The 18,221-nt window shown below is 47.2% G+C and overlaps 1 protein-coding gene across 1 annotated transcript in view; it reads left to right on the forward strand.

Moving 5' to 3' along the window:
- Capn2 (calpain 2) overlaps positions 1–13,515 on the forward strand; it is a 56,508-nt gene extending 42,993 nt beyond the window's left edge. The window contains exons 13-21 of the mRNA XM_028858994.2: positions 413–449; positions 1,501–1,566; positions 2,667–2,724; positions 5,715–5,779; positions 6,820–6,888; positions 8,136–8,214; positions 9,870–9,986; positions 10,223–10,281; positions 12,444–13,515. Of these exons, the coding sequence (XP_028714827.1) occupies positions 413–449; positions 1,501–1,566; positions 2,667–2,724; positions 5,715–5,779; positions 6,820–6,888; positions 8,136–8,214; positions 9,870–9,986; positions 10,223–10,281; positions 12,444–12,467 (574 nt within the window). The 3' untranslated portion in view covers positions 12,468–13,515. The remainder of the gene's footprint in view (positions 1–412; positions 450–1,500; positions 1,567–2,666; positions 2,725–5,714; positions 5,780–6,819; positions 6,889–8,135; positions 8,215–9,869; positions 9,987–10,222; positions 10,282–12,443) is intronic.
- The last annotated feature ends 4,706 nt before the right edge of the window (positions 13,516–18,221 follow it).

Below are 18,221 nucleotides of genomic sequence, written 5' to 3' on the forward strand. Positions count from 1 at the left end.
ATGGGACAAAGAGTTAGAGGTTCATGTGGGCAAGTCTCACCATGAAAGTCCTCCCTTGGCAAAGAGTGTTTTAGATGGAACTTCAATGTTGTCCTCTGAGACTGGGGGTGTAGCCCAGTGGCAGGGCGTTTGAACAAAACAAAGTCCAGCTGGAAGTGAGCCCACAGAGCCCTTGCTCTCCACACAAGAAGACTGTGCCGTTCGATAAAGACCCCCCACACCAACAGAGTATCTCTGTCTCAGCTTCTACTGCCAAGGGGCTGTGCTATCACAGAAACTCAAGGTGCAGGGATCCTCTCTCCTACAGCATGCTGGCTTTAAACACTGATGTTCTAGTTTATAGGGTGACTTCTGCAGTGTTTCCAGTTCATCCTCCCCAGCCTTCTAATAACAAAATTTCTTCTGTTTGCAGAGCTGTGGATGATGAAATAGAGGCCAACATTGAAGAGGTATTTCTTCCTTATCTCTCTAGTTCTAGCCATTCTGATGGACACAGAATTCAGGAGAGCAAAAACATGGCGGGGGCCTGGGCACTGCTTGGACTGTGGGAGCAGGGTTTGAAAGCGAGGCTATGGATAGTCTCTTGTTCATTAAAGCCCAGTTCATCCACGTGCAGCGGGCGTGAGGGCGGTGGGGAAGGACAAAACACCAATGCTGCATTGAGCAGGCTGGGTTCTGGTGACGCCTCTTGCTCAACCTCACTTTTACCATCTATAAAATGGACTCAAAGGATAACAGAACTCCCAAGTTTCTGAGAGTTCTAAGAATGATTCTTTCATTGGATCATTGTTGCTGAAGCCTGGTGCTTGCCCTATGTACCCAGTGGGACACCAAAGGGTTTGTCATTGACTACACTGTTCCACAGCATTCCCCTTGGTTCCTGCTGGGGTAGACCACACAAGGTCATTTTAGTTAAATATTAAAGATACGTGGAATTACAGGAAGTTAAAGCATAACCTCCCCTGCCATGTGGTTTCCATCCCCCCTCATGGGCTTTAGCCAAAAGAAACAAAACAAAACAAAACTTTAGCTGGGCATGGTGGTGCACATCTGTAATCTCGGCCCTGAAGAGGTAGAAGCCGGAGGATAAGGAGTTCAAAGAATCCTTGGCTATGTAGTGAGTTCAAAGCCACCCTGGACTGCATGAGACCCTGTCTCATGAAGGAAAAAAAATTCTTAAAAGATAAGTGTGGTGACACATACCTGTCATCCCAACACTTGGGAGCTGAGACAAGGATCAGGAGTTCAAGGCCATCCCCAACTACATAAGGAGTTTAGGGCCAGCCTGCGTTATATGAGACCTTGTCTCCAAACAAAACAAAATATATAATTCTTCACACTGCCATGCATCGTAAGCCCAGTATCCCTAGAATTCTGGCCTGAGGGACAGAAGACTCTGGAAGTTGGGGGGTTGGAGGAGGGGCTGCCGTGGGAGGGCAAGGGCACCTTGCTGTCCATCTTCAGTTTATCCTGCTTCTGTTTCTGTGCTCCACCTTCTAGATCGAAGCCAACGAGGAGGACATTGACGATGGGTTCAGAAAGCTGTTCGTTCAGCTGGCGGGGGAGGTAGGTGTCACCCCAATTCTGCTGACGTAAAGGAAAAGTGCTTTTCCTGGAGGAGACTTCAGTTTAAGCGGGGAGAAAACAAACCAGGCAAAAGCAGAGGAATTTTGGTCATCGCTCAGACCCTTAGCTCCACACCGATTGCTCACATCCTCTCAAGCCCTCTGCTGGCTCCCAGGGCCTCTTCTGTTCAGGTCAACCCTGGCTCTGCTCTTCCTTCAGATTCTTGGCTCACTCTGAGGTTGTTTTATTTCCTCTGTCCCATGCCAACTGAGACATGAGACTCCCGGTCTTGACCCCCGTAAACATACCTGAGATGGAAGGGTCCCGTTCCTCCAGAATGTAAGCAGACTATACCAAAGCATTACTTTTCTTTTTCTCCCTTTCTGCCCAGCCACCCCAGAAGCAAAGTGTCCTTCTCCATTGTGTAGCTCTCTAGTGTTACCATGACACCCGTCTCCTGCATAGCCACAGACTCATCAAAGGACTTAGGTAGATGCTTTGCGGCACCAGCTGCTTTCCTCCCCCCATTTCCCAAGGGGAGAGGCCTCAGAGAAACATACTCTCTCTGCTAATTGAATCACACACACACACACACACACACACACACACACACACACACACACACCTCCATGCACACCCTGGGCCTTGTCCAGGTTACACAAATTATACAAATAACACCTAAGCGAGCAGAGGTAGCTGGACCACTTCTGAGAAGCCCTGGCAAATGACCCTGGAGAAGGGCTGAGCCATCTCAAAGATGGCCGAACTTAAACAGTTTCAGGAAGCCCAGGATCTGAGCTGTAGAGGATGGAGAAGGCCTGCCAGGTAGGTGGGATGGTGTGGGAGAATTAGGGTGAGGAACACCCACGAATGTGTTCCCCGCCATACAGAGAGGGTGACTAACTCGACCTAGTGTGTGCCCTACATCCTAACAGTCTGTTAAACACAAGCCAAGGCACTACTTCCGGTAGGCTGGGGACAGCAGAACCAACATCACTCGGGGCATTAGCAATATAAACAAGATCCCTCTAAGATGTCCACCGTGGTTCACCCAGCTCCCACAGGGAGCCCATAACGATGGTCTGGTCCTATGCCCACAGGATGCGGAGATCTCTGCCTTTGAGCTGCAGACCATCTTGAGAAGAGTTCTAGCCAGGCGTAAGTGTCCCCTTGCCAAGTCCCTCGTCATACTCTTACCCCTGCGGACATGAGGGGGCATGGGACTCCTTCCTTCAAGCACATGTCAGCTGCTGCGCTGGACCGTCACTTTCCTGCTCCTACATAGGTTTTGTCTTTGCTCTCCCAGCACCAGGGAAGAACAGGACAGAGGAGGGTGTATGAATTAATGCTATAGAGCAAAGGTTCCTGGGTCTAGCGATGACAGATCAAATCCAAATTCTTCTGCTTACAAGCTCAATAAGTAAACCAAGTTAAATGGATCGCCTGTCTGACTTTTTACCCCTGATTTGCAAAATGGACATGCTATATGACTCCCTCTTCTTGGTAGTTAAACATTGTGTAAAATCTGCCTGGTCCAGAGCCTGTGCGCTGTGAATGGAAATTCTCGTAATGACTAGTTGGTAAGAAAAGGCTAAGTCAGTGTAGATGATGGGCATCAGAGTCCTGAGTTCCTGAGTTCCCTGCCTATGTAAGAGGTGAGGTCATTGATGGGCCAGGATGGAGGATAATACCCTTCTTACACTCAGGCTGAAGGAGACGGATCACAGAGGCTCTACTCCCAACCTTGAATTTAAATGAGCTTCAAGTCACTTGAGCCAATGGGCTGAGTCAATAACTTCTGGACTCTGGAAATGTCTGCTCAGGCCCAGGCTGGAGGCTCCCATAAAGAACAAACAAGACTAGGTGGAGGCTGGAGAATGAGCTACCATCAACCTTTTTGTAGTTTGTGACTGTTAGCCCCCCCCTTTTTTTTTGCTTTTAAAAAGTATAGCACATGTATGTATATGTATGTGCATGTGTGCGTGTATACGCATGTAGGCCACGGTGCACATGTATGGGTCAGAGGACAACTTACATGAGCCTGTTCTCTCCTTCCATTGTGTAGGTTCTAGGTATCGAACTTAGGTCATCAGGCTTGGTGACAAGCACCTTTACCTGTTGGGCCATCTCGATGGCTTTTTTTTTTCTTTTTGCTTTGAGATAGGGTTTCATTCTGTAGCTTAGCATGACCTCCTTGGACTCCATATGTAGCCCAGGCTGATCTCACAGCAGTCCCCGTGCCTTGGACTCCTGAGTGTTGGATTGCAGCATTGGGATTACAGATGTAGTTCACCATGCCAGCTCATCCAGCTGTTTCTTAAATAAAAATTGTCCACGTGCTCACTTCCCCCACTGCTGTTCACCGCCAGAGAAGGAGGAAAATACGCTTTTCCCTGCAAATCATTACAAATCGCGCTGCTCCTGATAAGATGGTGGTTAGTGTGCAATGCCTGAAGTCACGTGTGACATCCCAGACATCTGCTGTCTGTCATCATGGACGGCCCATCTGACACCAGCCCAGATGACCTCTCACTCGACCCTTCAGGATAAAAGTAAATCCTTGTTTTAAAGCGAAGAAGAGTCCAAAGTCTGTAGATTAGTCCACACCTGGTGTGTGTCCCTCACAGATTTGGAAGCAATGGGTCACTGCCGTGGCTCCTGAACAAACAGTCACAGGAGAGCATCTGTGATTCCCAGAGCACTCAGCCATCAGGGCGAGGAGCCAGCACCCAGGCTGGCCAATGCAGGGCTTCCCCAGGGCTGCGCCCAGCCACACTCTCCCTCTTCCAGGACAAGGGGACAGTGTGTACCTTTGTGGCTCTCAGGCACAAGGGTGGTCACAGGGCTCTTCAGATGTTGGCTGTAGTGCATTCAGAGGACAAAGTCTCTTTGTCCCACACAACTGGAGTACGGGAGGAGCTAAGCCACGCGTGGTCCAGCCCATTCCTAGTTGAGGGAAAAGACGTGTGGTGTATGTACTTCTGAACTCAGGCCCTTCCCCTGCCTGCCTGGTGACTCCAGCTTTCTGTCCGAGTGTCCCCACACAGCCTCATGCCCATCCTGGGGAATGGGTTGGTGTCTAGTAGAGAAAGTTTAAGACAGGCTAAGCCCAAATAGTCTACAAAGACATCACCAAAAGGGTTGTTCCTTGTGGCCTGGTGAGATGGCTACAGGGATGATGTGCTTGCCACCCTGGCATAAGGACCTGAGTTTGAGTCCCCAGAAGCCATGTAACGCCAGGCACAGGAGCATGCACCTGCAGTCCTATGGTGAGTTGGGAGATGGAGACAAGAGTTCCCAGAAGTGTGTGGGCCAATCTAGCATACATAGGGGCTAACAACAGTAACCCTGTCTCAAACAACATGAAAGGTGAGGACCGACACCCGAGGCTGTCTGTCCTATGACTCCACACGTGCCATGGTATGCGCCCATCCATACTCACACACACGCATACACACCCATCATACACACACATTACCATCATCCTCATCACACACACACACACACACACACACACACACACACACACACACAGAGTTACTACTCCTCATGAAGTCCGTGGGGTGTGTGACAAGAGTCTGAGCACAGGACTCAACTAGTAAAGCGCAGAAGGTTCTTCAGATTTCCCCATCAGCTGGGACACAGATATAACTATCTGCAGATGGACAGATGGAAAAGCTGCCTTCCTCTCCGCTCAGAGCCGACAGTAAATACACATGCTCTCTGGCTGCAGGTGACCACAGGCAGTTTTCCACCCTGGCGGCATTTAAAGGTTCAGCCATGACCAGGTGTGGCACATGCCCATAATCCCGACATTCATGAGGCAGAAGTGTGGATCTGAAGCCTGTCTGAGCTTGAAAGCAAGGTTCTATCCAAAAAAAAAAGCCCAGTCATTTTTTTACTGTCTTACTTGTTTGTTTTAATACTAAAGCCCTGTCTGTCCATGGTAGTCTACAGAGAAATCAAGCCTGTGTGAGATCCTCTGTGCTGCTCCAACTTGACAACCAGTTACCCACACGTGACTAGAGTAATCCACGGGGCTGTCATAGTGGCCGGCGCAGAGGAAGGACATGTCTGTCTTTGTACAAAGTTTTGTCAGACAGTGCTGGTCTGAGAGGCTTTGCTCACCTTCTTACTTTGTCTTGTAGGCCAAGACATCAAGTCAGATGGCTTCAGCATCGAGACCTGTAAAATCATGGTGGACATGCTAGATGTATCCTTCAGTGTGCCCAGAGCAGAGGCTAGCTTCCTCGGATAAAGGAAGTGAATCCACTCCTCGCCTGCCTTCATAGGTTTGGAGTGAGGACAGCCAGCCTGTCAGGTCCAGGGCTAGAAACCCTGACCACATCTCTGCCCAGAGCAGCCCTGGCAGCCTCTTGATGACAGCGTTCTCCTACTTTTCCAAAGCATAGCTTCCCCAGTAGTATGTCTGCTACGAATCCGTGTCTGTGGCAAGATTCCCTTCTCAAACCATGTGTGGTGGTATACTTCTGTTAATTCTAGCACACGGTGGGGCTGAGGCAGAAGGATTTCCAGTTTGAGACCAGCCGGGACTATACAGTAAGACTATCTCAAAAAAAAAAAAAAAAAAAAAAAAAAAAAGCTGGGCAGCAATTGTGCACGCCTTTAATCCCAGCACTTGGGAGGCAGGGGCAGGCGGATCTCTGTGAGTTCGAGGCCAGCCTGGGCTACAGAGCGAGCTCCAGGAAAGGCGCAAGGCTACACAAGAGAAACCCTGTCTCGAAAAAAAAAAAAAAAAAAGTTTTCTAGACCTGAAGCTGAGGACCCACCTACATGGCCCATTCTTTCTCTTCGGCCTAGCTCCCCCTGGGCCACCCACCTGTCCCGGAAGTAGAATAATCATGCTTCCTCTCCATTTCTGATGGTCAGTAACAGAACAGCGCAAGCTTCTGTGACACTCTATCTACCGGCCACACGGCATATACCTGTGACACAACCGCTCCCTTCCCAAGATGCCTTAAAAATACCCAAATAGTTCTCAAGGGCCCAGTCATCTGTCTGTCACCTCATAGCAAACTGTCAGCGAGATCTGGGGTCCCCACAGCACCCCAGTCAGCAGACAGCAGGGCTCCATCACACCCTTCCTGCTGCCCTTTTGAGGAAACTCGGGAGTATGAGAAGCAGAGGGCAAACCCTCCTGCAAAACCTCCCTGTGCATGTGTGGGTGAGCCAAGCCGACGCCACTGTCCCCAGGGACGACATGCTCCAGGAGCTTTCCTTGACCGAGGGCAGGAAGATGGGAGCGGCAAGCTGGGGCTGAAGGAGTTCTACATCCTCTGGACGAAGATTCAGAAATACCAAGTAGGGGCCTGGGGACCCTGGGGTGGGCAGATCCGTGTTGGGGGATGTTCTAGACATACACCTTAAGATGCGACTCCTCTGGAGGGTGGGGGAACATTCCCAAGGGAATTGGACTTTATCTCTAGTGGAACTCAGAAGGAGTAGTGTAGCAGGAATCTTAACAGTTCTTATTAATAAAATCAAACCTGAGGCCAAGTATTGGGGTGAACACTGGAAGATCAAAGAGACAGAACAAGCCACAGCTAATCTCGCCTGGCCAACTTCTCAGCTGGTCTTGTTTCCTCAGACTGGAAGCCTCTGTGTCCTTATATCCGAATGGCTCTCAGCTGAACTGTGCTGCTCAAAACCTAAATGCTTAACCAGCCAAAAGCTTCTAGTTTCTGGTCCTCATGCCTTATATACCTTTCTGCTTTCTACCACCACTCCCTGGGATTAAAGACTTGCTTTCTGGGATTAAAGGCGTGAGTCACCATGCTTGGCTGTATCCTTGAACACATGGATTTCGGCCTCTGGAAGGCTAGGATTAAAAGCATGTGCTACCACTGCCTATCCTAAGTATCTAGTGGCTTTTCTGTTCTCTGACCCCAGATAAGGTTATTAGGGTACACAATATTTTGGGGAACACAATACCACCACAGAGTAAAGACCCGGATATGCCAAGCACACAAACCAAGCAAGGACTTGCAAATAAAGCTGTCTTAAACTTTCCTTTGCCTGATTAGTGACCAGAAACGAGGCCACGGTCAAGAGTCTCCTGGAAAGGCTGCATCGTGCCTTGTAGTTTGGGTTTGTGGCAGTTCATATGTAAAACATAGCATAGGCCTGTGCTGACGGGTTAGGTGATTTGATTGGCACATTAAGAAGTCAGCTCATAGAAAAAGGCAAGAGCACTAGACGGCAGTTCTCAACCTATGGGTCATGACCCCTTTGGGGTTTAAATGACCCTTTCACAGAGGTAGCGAATCAGATACTTACAGTTTCATAACGGTAGCAAAATTACAGTTATGAAGTAGCAAAGAAAATAATTTTATGGTCAGGGGTCACCACAACATAAGGAACTCTATTAAAGGGTCACAACATTAGGAAAGTTGAGACCCACTGCCCTACTAAATATTGAAAGTTCGGGTAAGGCCAAACTAGAGGCATGGAGATGGAAACACTTCACGCCACTCATCATGTGCCTCGCAGGCACCTGACACCTGTTTTGTTTGGGGTCGTGGTTCTAATAAGTATTTTCCGTGTTCCAGAAAATTTACCGGGAAATCGACGTTGACAGGTCCGGAACCATGAATTCCTACGAGATGCGGAAAGCCCTGGAAGAAGCAGGTAACACTTCGTACCCACACCTCCTCGCCTGTTTTCTGTTGAGCCTTGTTCTATACCATATGATATAAAGCTTTGTGGGTGGGTCTGAGGATGCAGCTCAGAGGTAGAGCTCTTGCCTAGCATGCACGAAACCCTGGGTCCTATCCCCAGCACCACAAAGAAGTTAGACGAACCAAAACTGGGTTGGTGGCACAAGCTGCGGCACAAACGGGTGGTCTGGTCAAAAACAGCACACCAATACATCTCACTCACTCACTCACTCACTCACTCACTCACTCACTCACGTCACTGGAAAAGACGGACCTGCTCAAATTAAATGTCATCCCGGAAGCTTTGTCCTCAGTGTCCTCCTGAATCCAAGTTTTGTCTGGAACAGCCTGGCAGAGCAAGAAGGCAAAGTCAGCTCTGAGTGTGCGTGCGTGCGTGCGTGCGTGCGTGCGTGTGTGTGTGTGTGTGTGTGTGTGTGTGTGTGTGTGTGTCCGTCCCTCCCCATGCTCCTCACACTCTTTCCCCTGCAGAGCTGACTTGGTAGAATCTGTCGCAGCTCAATTTTCAGGAGAGCCCCAGCAGAAGAGACATTAGCAGCTGGGGTGGAAACCTAGCAAAGACCAACAGAGAGGAAAGCTCTGTGCTTGAGGACAGATCTGACTCCAGACAAGACTCCAAACAATGCCGCACTTTTCCCTCAAGCAGCCAAGGCTGGGATGGGGCCTCTTACCGTTAGTACCCAGCTTCCTCCTCTCTAGTGCTTAGGATCTAGGACAGCAGGTCACCGCCGTCACACGCTGCCAGCAGGTCCACACACAAAGGGCTCCTTGCCTTTGAGGACACACCCATGACTTCTGCTCACACACACTATTAGCCAGAACTTACAAGGTCTCCAACAGCTGCAAGGGAAGCTGGGAAGTGCAGTCAGCATGCCCAGACGGCGAGGGGCCTGTTCAAGTTCCTTTTCTGTTCACAAGAAAGAGTTAGTATCAATTAGTCTGCCACCATCAGTCTGCCACCTAAGTCTAGGAAGAAACTAATCTCCTGGATGATTGACAGCTAGCTTACATGGCTGTTGTTACATGTTGATGATCATGGTTATCAACTCAGAGTAGCATGACCATTGCAAAAGAACAGAGCAAAGCTTTATTTGTTAGTGAGGAAACAGACAGGGTGATGGAACGGTTCAGAAGGGAAAGAAAGGGATCCACTGCAAAGTTCAACCAGCCACGCAGCCCGTGGACAAACGCAGCTGTGGGTGTAATTTGACATGCCACACGGTTTGGGGAGCCGGGAAGGTGGCTCAGTGCCTGGCAGTATTTGCTGCTCTCACAGAGTTGTGACTTTGGTTCCCAACACCATCTGGGCAGCTCACAACCACCTGTAACTCCAGTTCTAGGGGATCCAACACCCTCTTCTGGCCTCTGCAGACACTGCATACAGGTAGTGCACATATAGAAAAGCAGGTACATGCACATAATAAATAAATAAAATATAAAAAAATGAAGGAAGGGGGAGAGAGAGAGAGAGTGTGTGTGTGTGTGTGTGTGTGTCCCATTGGTTCCACAGCCTGTGAGCAGAACTAGATGGTGGGTGTGGCACTCGGCAGTGCTGAAGCAGTGGGATTCTGGTACCCAGGCAACGGCTGTTTGTTCACTCACCTCCAGGTTTCAAGCTGCCCTGTCAACTCCACCAAGTCATCGTCGCCCGGTTTGCAGACGACGAACTCACCATCGATTTTAACAATTTTGTTCGGTGTTTGGTTCGTCTGGAAACACTATTCAGTACGTGGCTCTTCCCATTCCCATCACTCAGGGTTAAGGCCTATTTGTCTTTCCCCAGGAGTAAAGTCACTGGATGTGTCTATGAGTCGGGGGTGAATTTCCCTTTTGTTAAACTGGGGAAGTGGGAAGGAGTAGTAACCTGTGTCGTCCAACAAAAATCAGCTGCCAAATTGGACAACGCTGCAATCTGCCTTTCCACGCCCTCATTGTTCACACCCCCTGTCCTCCCTCCACAGAGATATTCAAGCAGTTGGATCCTGAGAACACTGGGACGATAGAACTCAACCTTATTTCTGTAAGTCAGCAGCTCCTGGCTCCTGGGAAAGCTGGTGGAAGATAGGTCAGACAGGCTGTTTTCGGGGTGATCTGAACAGGCTGTTCCTAGGGTGACATTCTTTTGGAAATTTTGCTTCTGAGTTTTTTGTTGTTTTAATTTTTTTTGTTTGTTTGTTTTGTTCCTGGTCTGTTGGGGATTAGCCTGTAAATGGTTGTAAAGTCCCATGATGCACTTTGATTTTTCTATTTCTGAACTACTTGCTGATTCTCCTGCCCAGGAAAACACACCTGGCTCTCTCATCCCATGAGCTTTTACGGGAACATGAGCACCACGTTAAACTAAGATGACTGGGTATACCAGATGGCCGAGGAAAGAACTGATCAGCACTTGAGAGAATGTGCTTGTAGAATGAAACCCTTTGGGTGAAATTTAGGTTGGGTTCTGGAAAGACCTACCATTTTAGGACATAATATCTACTCAAAGTACTTTTTGAGACAAATACTTCTATTATCTCTCCTCTTTAACATGAAACTAACAACAATACATACATTTATCGTATGTCATGTCTAGATCTGAGATCAATCTAAGTCTGCTGTTCTCAATCTGTGTAGATCACAACCTCTTTTGGGATCAACTGACCCTTTCACAGGGGTCTCTTAAAACCATCAGAAAACACAGATATTTACATTATGATTCATAACAGTAGCAAAATTACAGTTATAAAGTAGGAAGGTTTATGGCTGGGGGTCCCCACAACATGGGGGACTGTATTAAAGTGTTGCAGCATTAGGAAGGTGGAGAAGCACTGATCTAAGTCAACGTGTCAGGCATCTTCACCAAATACAAAGCATAGGCATCCTCTTGTCATCCTGCTAACAGAAGGCTCACACTCACAGAAGCAACTGGGAGAGTAGAGAGCCTGCTGAGTGTTCACAAGGCCCTGGGTTTGAGTCCCAGCATGGCAGAAAAAAAAAAGCAGCAGAGAATCCAGGACCACATGAGTCCAGAAGGCCATGGAAGGATGCAGTACTGGGTGGGAATGACCATCATCGATACTTCCCCATGTCACACGGAGGAACAGAATGGCAGGAAGACAGGGCTGAGGTTCTAACAACTTTTTTTTCTCCTTGAATTTTGAACTCTGCTTTAAACCAACACTCAAACAGCTGTTCACTGCTCTGTAGTGCATTGTAAAGTACATGTATCCAAGTGGAAACTTTTTAGCTAGCTACAAATGACCAGTTGCTTAAAGCTCTCTCTCTCTCATTTATATATATATATATATATTAGATTAGATTTATATCACCTAGGAAACACCCTTAGCCTGAGCCTACAATTTAAAGGAAAATCAATACAACTGGAACATCAAACATGCAATGCTAGGTTCTAGAAACTAGACTATTTCTCATTCCTGCTGGCTCCCCAACCCCACTCCCTGCTCACACTCTGACCAGTCCCTTCCTGCTTCCTAAGGAATACCTTCTATTCACCCTTCATTTAGCTTACCCTCCACAGGTTCCTAAAGATCCCCTAGGAGGCATTGCCAAGGATTAGCCCTGTCTAGAAAGTCTCCCCTTAATTATGCTGTGGTTTTCATGATTTTCAACTTCAGTTGTGGGTTACATCACCCTGGAGGGCTTCCACAAATGACTTGGTGTATTCCACACCGATCTAGGGTCTGAGAGTTCCTGTCGCTACAATTTAGAACCAAAGCTGAAGCCAGTGGTTTCTGAATGTCCACAACTCAAAACTTTTTAAAAATTTTTTTGAGACAGGATCTCAAAAAATTCCTGGCTGGACTGAAATTCTCTATGTAGACCAGGCTAGCCTCAAATTCACAGCAATCTTCCTGCCTCTGACTCCCTAGTACTGGAACTTAAGGTACACACCACCATACCAGCCCCCAAACAAACCTCTGCTGTGATATGTTGAGACAAAAGTGTGAAAATACTGGTTCATATGTTATTTGCATTCAGTACTAATGCAACCACCAGTTTAATCATCAAACTGCTGAACTCGTCTCCAGAAGTTAGGTAGAATGAACTACCTGCTAGGGCACTGACATCTTAGTCCTCGGTAAGCTTTCAGGTTCAACCATCTTCCAGCATGACCCAAAGCCACCTATAGAGCCTTTCATTTTAACGATGGTCCCTGAATAACTGGTTCTTTTCTTCACACAGTGGCTGAGTTTTTCCGTACTCTGAAGTGACATGCCTGAAGACTTCTAGCGGAAGGAAACAGCTGATGCCTGAACTTCAAAACACTTTGTCTCTGGACCTCGAACTTATGGGAGCATTTACTTAAATGGATGATTAACCTGAAGAATATAACCGTCTGAGATAGATGAATTGTCACATATCAGAGTAAAAGATTTGCATATCGATAAACCAAATGCAAATGAATTGCATAACCCTTGATAAGCTCGAAGAAAGCTCCATGTCTGTAAATAGTATATACTTTTTACTTCTACACCTTTTCCTGTTCACAGCAATATTAAATCAGGAAGGAATGCAGAGAGACAGGCATTAAACAGCTGGGCAAACAGCAAATCAATCTCAGAGGCCACAAGGCCTTGATGGGAATATTTAAAGAAAATTTTTTAAGTTTTAAAATGCAGTGGTGGCATCTGCCACAGCAGCCCAGGGACTGACACTTGCCCTGAGCAAACTGGTAAATATAACAATGCATCCTGAAGTAGTTTGATGGAGACATCTAAAGAATCCAGGAGCCAGGAGTGGTGGCACACCCCTGCAAACAGGAGTCCGAGATAGAGGTCAACCAGGGCTACCTAGCAAGACGCTGTCTCAAAAATGAAATCAGAAAAAACAAAATCATGGTTCCATTATTTGGTTCTAACAAAAGATGGTTTTTATACACTGTCATGAACAGTAAAGTCCTTCTTAAACTCAAGTCCTTGACCATAGTTGGCCTTACACATTTAAGTCTTACAAATAGTGAGTGGTGACAGCATCCTACCCTAAGCAACTGTAGCAATACATCAGAGCCAGGTGTCCAGTTTGCAAGAAGATCGTGATAAAGGGCAAGCAAGCTGCTGGATGCCTCAAATGTTTCTGCACTTCACTAACCCCAGGGATTGTGCCTAGAGCTGGGGAGGACAGAGCTCAGAAGGTCTTCTTAAAACAAACAGGCTGGCTTCTTGATCTGGGGGATATACTAGCAACATTGTAAGCATCTTGCCTTATCTCCTTCCAAATGTACTGTTAATAAAGAGTTGCCAATGCAGTCACATCACACCTTGTTTTTGTTCCCAGAGTGTGGCCCCCATGGGAGGGTTTATGAGCACACAGTGTTACAGCTGGGTTCTACTTAGACAGGTCTGCTGCTCTGAAAACTCATCCATTGAGAAGACGTCTTACCTATAATTAAACTATGGAGCTATATGATGTTTTAAAACTCTAGTTCAGAAGTTCTGGGCATTTGACCAGAAAGGGCAGTCCTAATTTCACCTGTTTGTTGGTCTCTATCATTGCTGGCTCCATCACTTAGGCCAGCAAGAAAGCTGAAAAAACCCCATATTAATTCATAAATCTAGGGTTATGACTGTCACTGGTGACCTTGAGGAATAATAAAATGGGAAAAATTACTGTAGTAGGACAAGCCCATAGGATTGAGGAAGGTGGCTCAGACCAGTTGCCAAGGCATGCACATAATGTACTCCTTATGAGCCAACCTGGAGTCTGCCTGTGGGTGTGGAGGCAGGAGGATCAGGAGTTCAAGGCCATAGTTGCAGGTCTGTCTGGACTATATGAAGCCCTGTTATATATCCCCTGCCCCTAGGGGAAAACAACAACAGCAAAGAAAGACCTCTTTCCATGAAAGAGTAGGTAGCATTTTCCATCAGGTCATCTGTTGCTAGGGTCACTGGTATGAGCTTCCTCTGTTCAGGACTGGGGGTTTCAGGATAGAGAGGAGTGGATTGTCTCAGAACTACTGGCGACAAGGTAGTGTAGATGAAGGACTGAAGATGGGGTAGGGTTGAGGAAGGTGATCCAATGTTTGAAACAGGAGGCTGAGAGACCCAGCTGGGAGGGGGTGGGAGTGAGGGCAGGGGTCCTGCCTTAATAAGCTGAGAGAGGAGGAGGGTCTCAGGTTAGGTGCAGAATGGGGCAGGAGAGCTGGCCACTCCCAAATGGCGGGGGCTATTTTACACATCACTGGCTGGCACCAACCACATAGCCAAGCCCTCCTGCTGCAATTTAATCTCAAGGGCTGACCCTGTTGCCAACTGTGCTCTTTATTGCAAAGGGGTGGAGGTGGGGGGCAAGGAGAGACTAGGTTCAGTTCCCAGAACCCCATGGCAGCTCACAACCTCCTTCCTGTAACTCCAGTTCCAGGGCCTCTGATGCCCTCTCTTGACCTCCACAGGCATGTAGCGCACTAGCACATAAGCAGGCAAAACAACCAAACACATAAAATGTCAGTCTAAAATCAAAAACTGGGCAATGCCTATGTTACAGGGAGGAAATAAACTCCCAAGCTTGTTGATCCCATAGGAACTGTCCTAACCAACATCTCACCACCACTCCCCTAAACCTCTGTCCTGATTGCAAGCCCACACCTATCTTGTCCCTTCTGTGGGCTGGGCACACATCTCTTCAGTTTTTCTTCTCACAGCTCCTCGGTGACACATCCTACTCACACACCTGCCCTCCCCTGGCCTGTCCTTCCCCTAGGGCCAGTGTTCTAAGCTGTCCCTCCTACATCCACTTCTTTTTGCCCAAATCACATCTACCTGGTATCATCTAGTTAATTAACAGCCTATCAGTGTTCTAACAAGGCTAAGGACGTTACCCCCTCATGCCAACTTGCAGGAACACCTTCCAGCCTTCCAGCCCACCCCCAACCACTCTGCTGCCTTTAATTCCATTACTGCTTCCTCTGACCTGAGCCCACATTCTCCTGGTTTCCTTCTGTCCGTTCCTTTTGTCAGCTGGGACTCCAGTCACATGACACCACCTCCAGCCAAGGCTTCGCCACCTATTACAGCAGAGCAAAGCTGACACTCTCCTCTTTAGCATGACCCACTGCCCAGTGCCTCCTTCTCCTTTACTTTGCTGTTCGAATGACTTCAGCAGCAACACAGAGAACTGAAAAGCAGTCCATGTTAAACGTTAAGATGTTTGATAAATTATGAGTTTTATATAGCCGTTGAATCTTTAACAATGGCAAGCAACAGAATACAGAATTGCTTACAGCATGCTCCTAATTATGCCATAAAAATCCAGACAAGATTGTTGGAGCCCATTTAGGTTTTCTAGTGGCTTTCTGCATAAAAAGGATGATTGGACCACAGGCCTGAGTGCCAGGTGTCTGAGATGGTCTGCACTGGACTGTGCTGGGGGGAGGTCTTTTGCTCCACCCCTTGGCCTTCCTTTAAATCCCCTAGGGGAGCAACGGACAGGGCCTGATGGGTTAGGATCCTGGCCCTCCCGAGGCTATTCTGTATTTTCTATCTGTTTCTCTCCCCTCTATACTTCTATCTAGTATTTCCTGCTGCCCCTACTCAAGAACACCCTGGGGGAAAAGTGTGGGGTGGGATACCCCCCACCAAGACTACAAAAAATATGCCTAACAGTATCTCTACAATGTCCACTGCCTAACTCTAAACAAGAATTCCTAGAAAGAAGCTGGGTCTTCTGAGGCTGTAGAAGTGCAGAGGTGGAAAGATAGTGTTACAGGCCCAGGGCTTAATCACCATATCTTGGGCTAAGTTTAGGCCCTTGAATAGCCATTCCTTGTCTGCCTCTATGTCAGACCAACATCTGGTGACTAATAGATAAAAATCAGAGTCTATGAATCTAAACTCTAAGACTGTCAATCAGATATATCTGAGACCTATAGGAGAGAGTCTCCATCTTGCTGCTAATGCCTCCCTGATGCACCCAATTCCTTTTTAAGCCTTGATTTATGACTTTTTTGCTCTACTTCTATAAAGCTTCACGAAACCACTTCCACGTAGACACATGGAGCCTGGAGTAACCTGGCTCCTTGTTTCCTAGGCCTCGGTCATTGAAATTGGCTCCATAATAAACTATTTCTTATTCCCTTGAAAGCTGGGGTTTTTTGAGTCAATAACCTTTTTCTATACTTTCAAGTATTAACACAAAGAAGCTTTGATACTTTAATAATAAAACAGGTAAAACAACAACAACTACAAAGAGAATTCTTAGGATAAAGCAGCGGAAAGGCACCTCTGGTGGGCCTGGGCAAGGTGTGCTGCTGAGAGATCACAGCATGCAACAGATCTAATGTAAGGGGTTGATTGGGGGATGGAGGGAGAGTCTGGGGCGGGGACATGACAGAAAGAGAGACCAAGACTGGGAGCCAGAGGGGAGGAACAAGACAGAGAAGACAAGCTGGGGTGGCCCGTGTTGCTAGGCAACTCTACACAACTGGTAGCAGATGTGGAAATGTGCTTCACCTGGTGGTGGTGCCCAACTACAACAAGAATAAGAACAAATGGTAGGATTACGGAATATGCAACAGACCTTCTTGGCTCCCTCTCCTAATTTCCACATCTTCTATTTTCGTAGACTCATGTAAGTCTTTAGCTTACTCTACAGCACTTTCCATGGTTCCTCTCAACAACTCCTTAGGTTTCCCGACATGGATTAGGAGAACAAGTCTCATGGAGGTCAACTGCTTGGCAAGGTCACACAATTCCTGCAGTGCAACAGTCTAGTTCCAGAATTCAAGTCCTATTTGTTTCCTACTGTCACATCTCATACAAATTCAGTGGCTTCACAAAAGTACCCATTATTCCACACTTGTACAGACTGGGATCCAGCAAAAGTTTAAGTGCAGCCCACCTCCAGCTGTGGAATCATCTCCAGACAGATCAACTTGCCTGGTGGGGTGCTCTCAGGTCCATATGGCTTCAAACCTGAGGTCTTGTCTCCTTGCAAGTTCTCAGTCCAGAGTTTTCTTAGTTTCTACACTTTCTAGTTCCTGATCCTTCATCTTCAAAAATACCCCAAGTCTGGCTGACCACCCCTTCTGTCTCAGGCTCCTGCCTCCCCTTCTGCTTTTCAAGGGCTCATGTGATTACACTGGGCCCACCTGGATAATCCAAGTTGATCTCCCTATTGTGTTAGCTGATTAAGGAATTTAGTCCACAAGTCCTGAGATCTGTGCCAGACTAACTGGGGGAGGCCCACTGGGTTTAGAATTTTGCCTTTGATGTATAATCTCTATATTTAATCCATGTGTCATTCTTTGTTATCTGAAAGGTTAAGTTCAGTTTTTCATCTACTTTCCTGGTTAGAATTCAGTGTTACAAACGTCTAGAGACAGTAACCACTGCTTTTGCATTTATATCTTCTATTAAATTATAGTTCCACTAAGCAAAATGGGTTCTGAAACAACTCATTAACTTGTTTGGCAGTAAAGTAGAATTTAAAAATCAATGTATATAACTGTATGAAGAATGTGAAAAAGACATGAGAGCATTCAAATAGCCCAGCAGGGTTCAGGTCTGTTACCATGACCTCCAAGATTTTTTTTAAAATTGCAAAATTAGGGGCTGGAGAGATGGCTCAGTGGTCAAGAGCACTGACTGCTCTTCAGAGGACCAGAGTTCAGATCCCATCCCCAACATCAGGCAGCTCACAAACCATTTTAACTCCAGCTCCAAGGGATCTAACACCCCGCCCCAGCCTCCATGGATGAAACACACACACACACACACACACACACACACACACACACACACACACACACTTTCCCTCTCTCTCTAAAAACAAGTAAGATATTCTAGCCATCCAGACTCGTCAACTGCAAGGCTCAGTTTTTTGTAATTAAGAACTGCTTCTCAATCACACAACTGTAAGGAAACACTACCATAGTTCATTAGTTCTCAGCTGTGCATGAGACAGTCCTGTGGCTTATGACCTATAACCAAAGACGTTTACGACATAAAAAGGAAACTAGTAAGTGGC

Source organism: Peromyscus leucopus, chromosome 15 (genome assembly GCF_004664715.2).
Source record: "Peromyscus leucopus breed LL Stock chromosome 15, UCI_PerLeu_2.1, whole genome shotgun sequence".
Lineage (NCBI taxonomy): Eukaryota > Metazoa > Chordata > Mammalia > Rodentia > Cricetidae > Peromyscus > Peromyscus leucopus.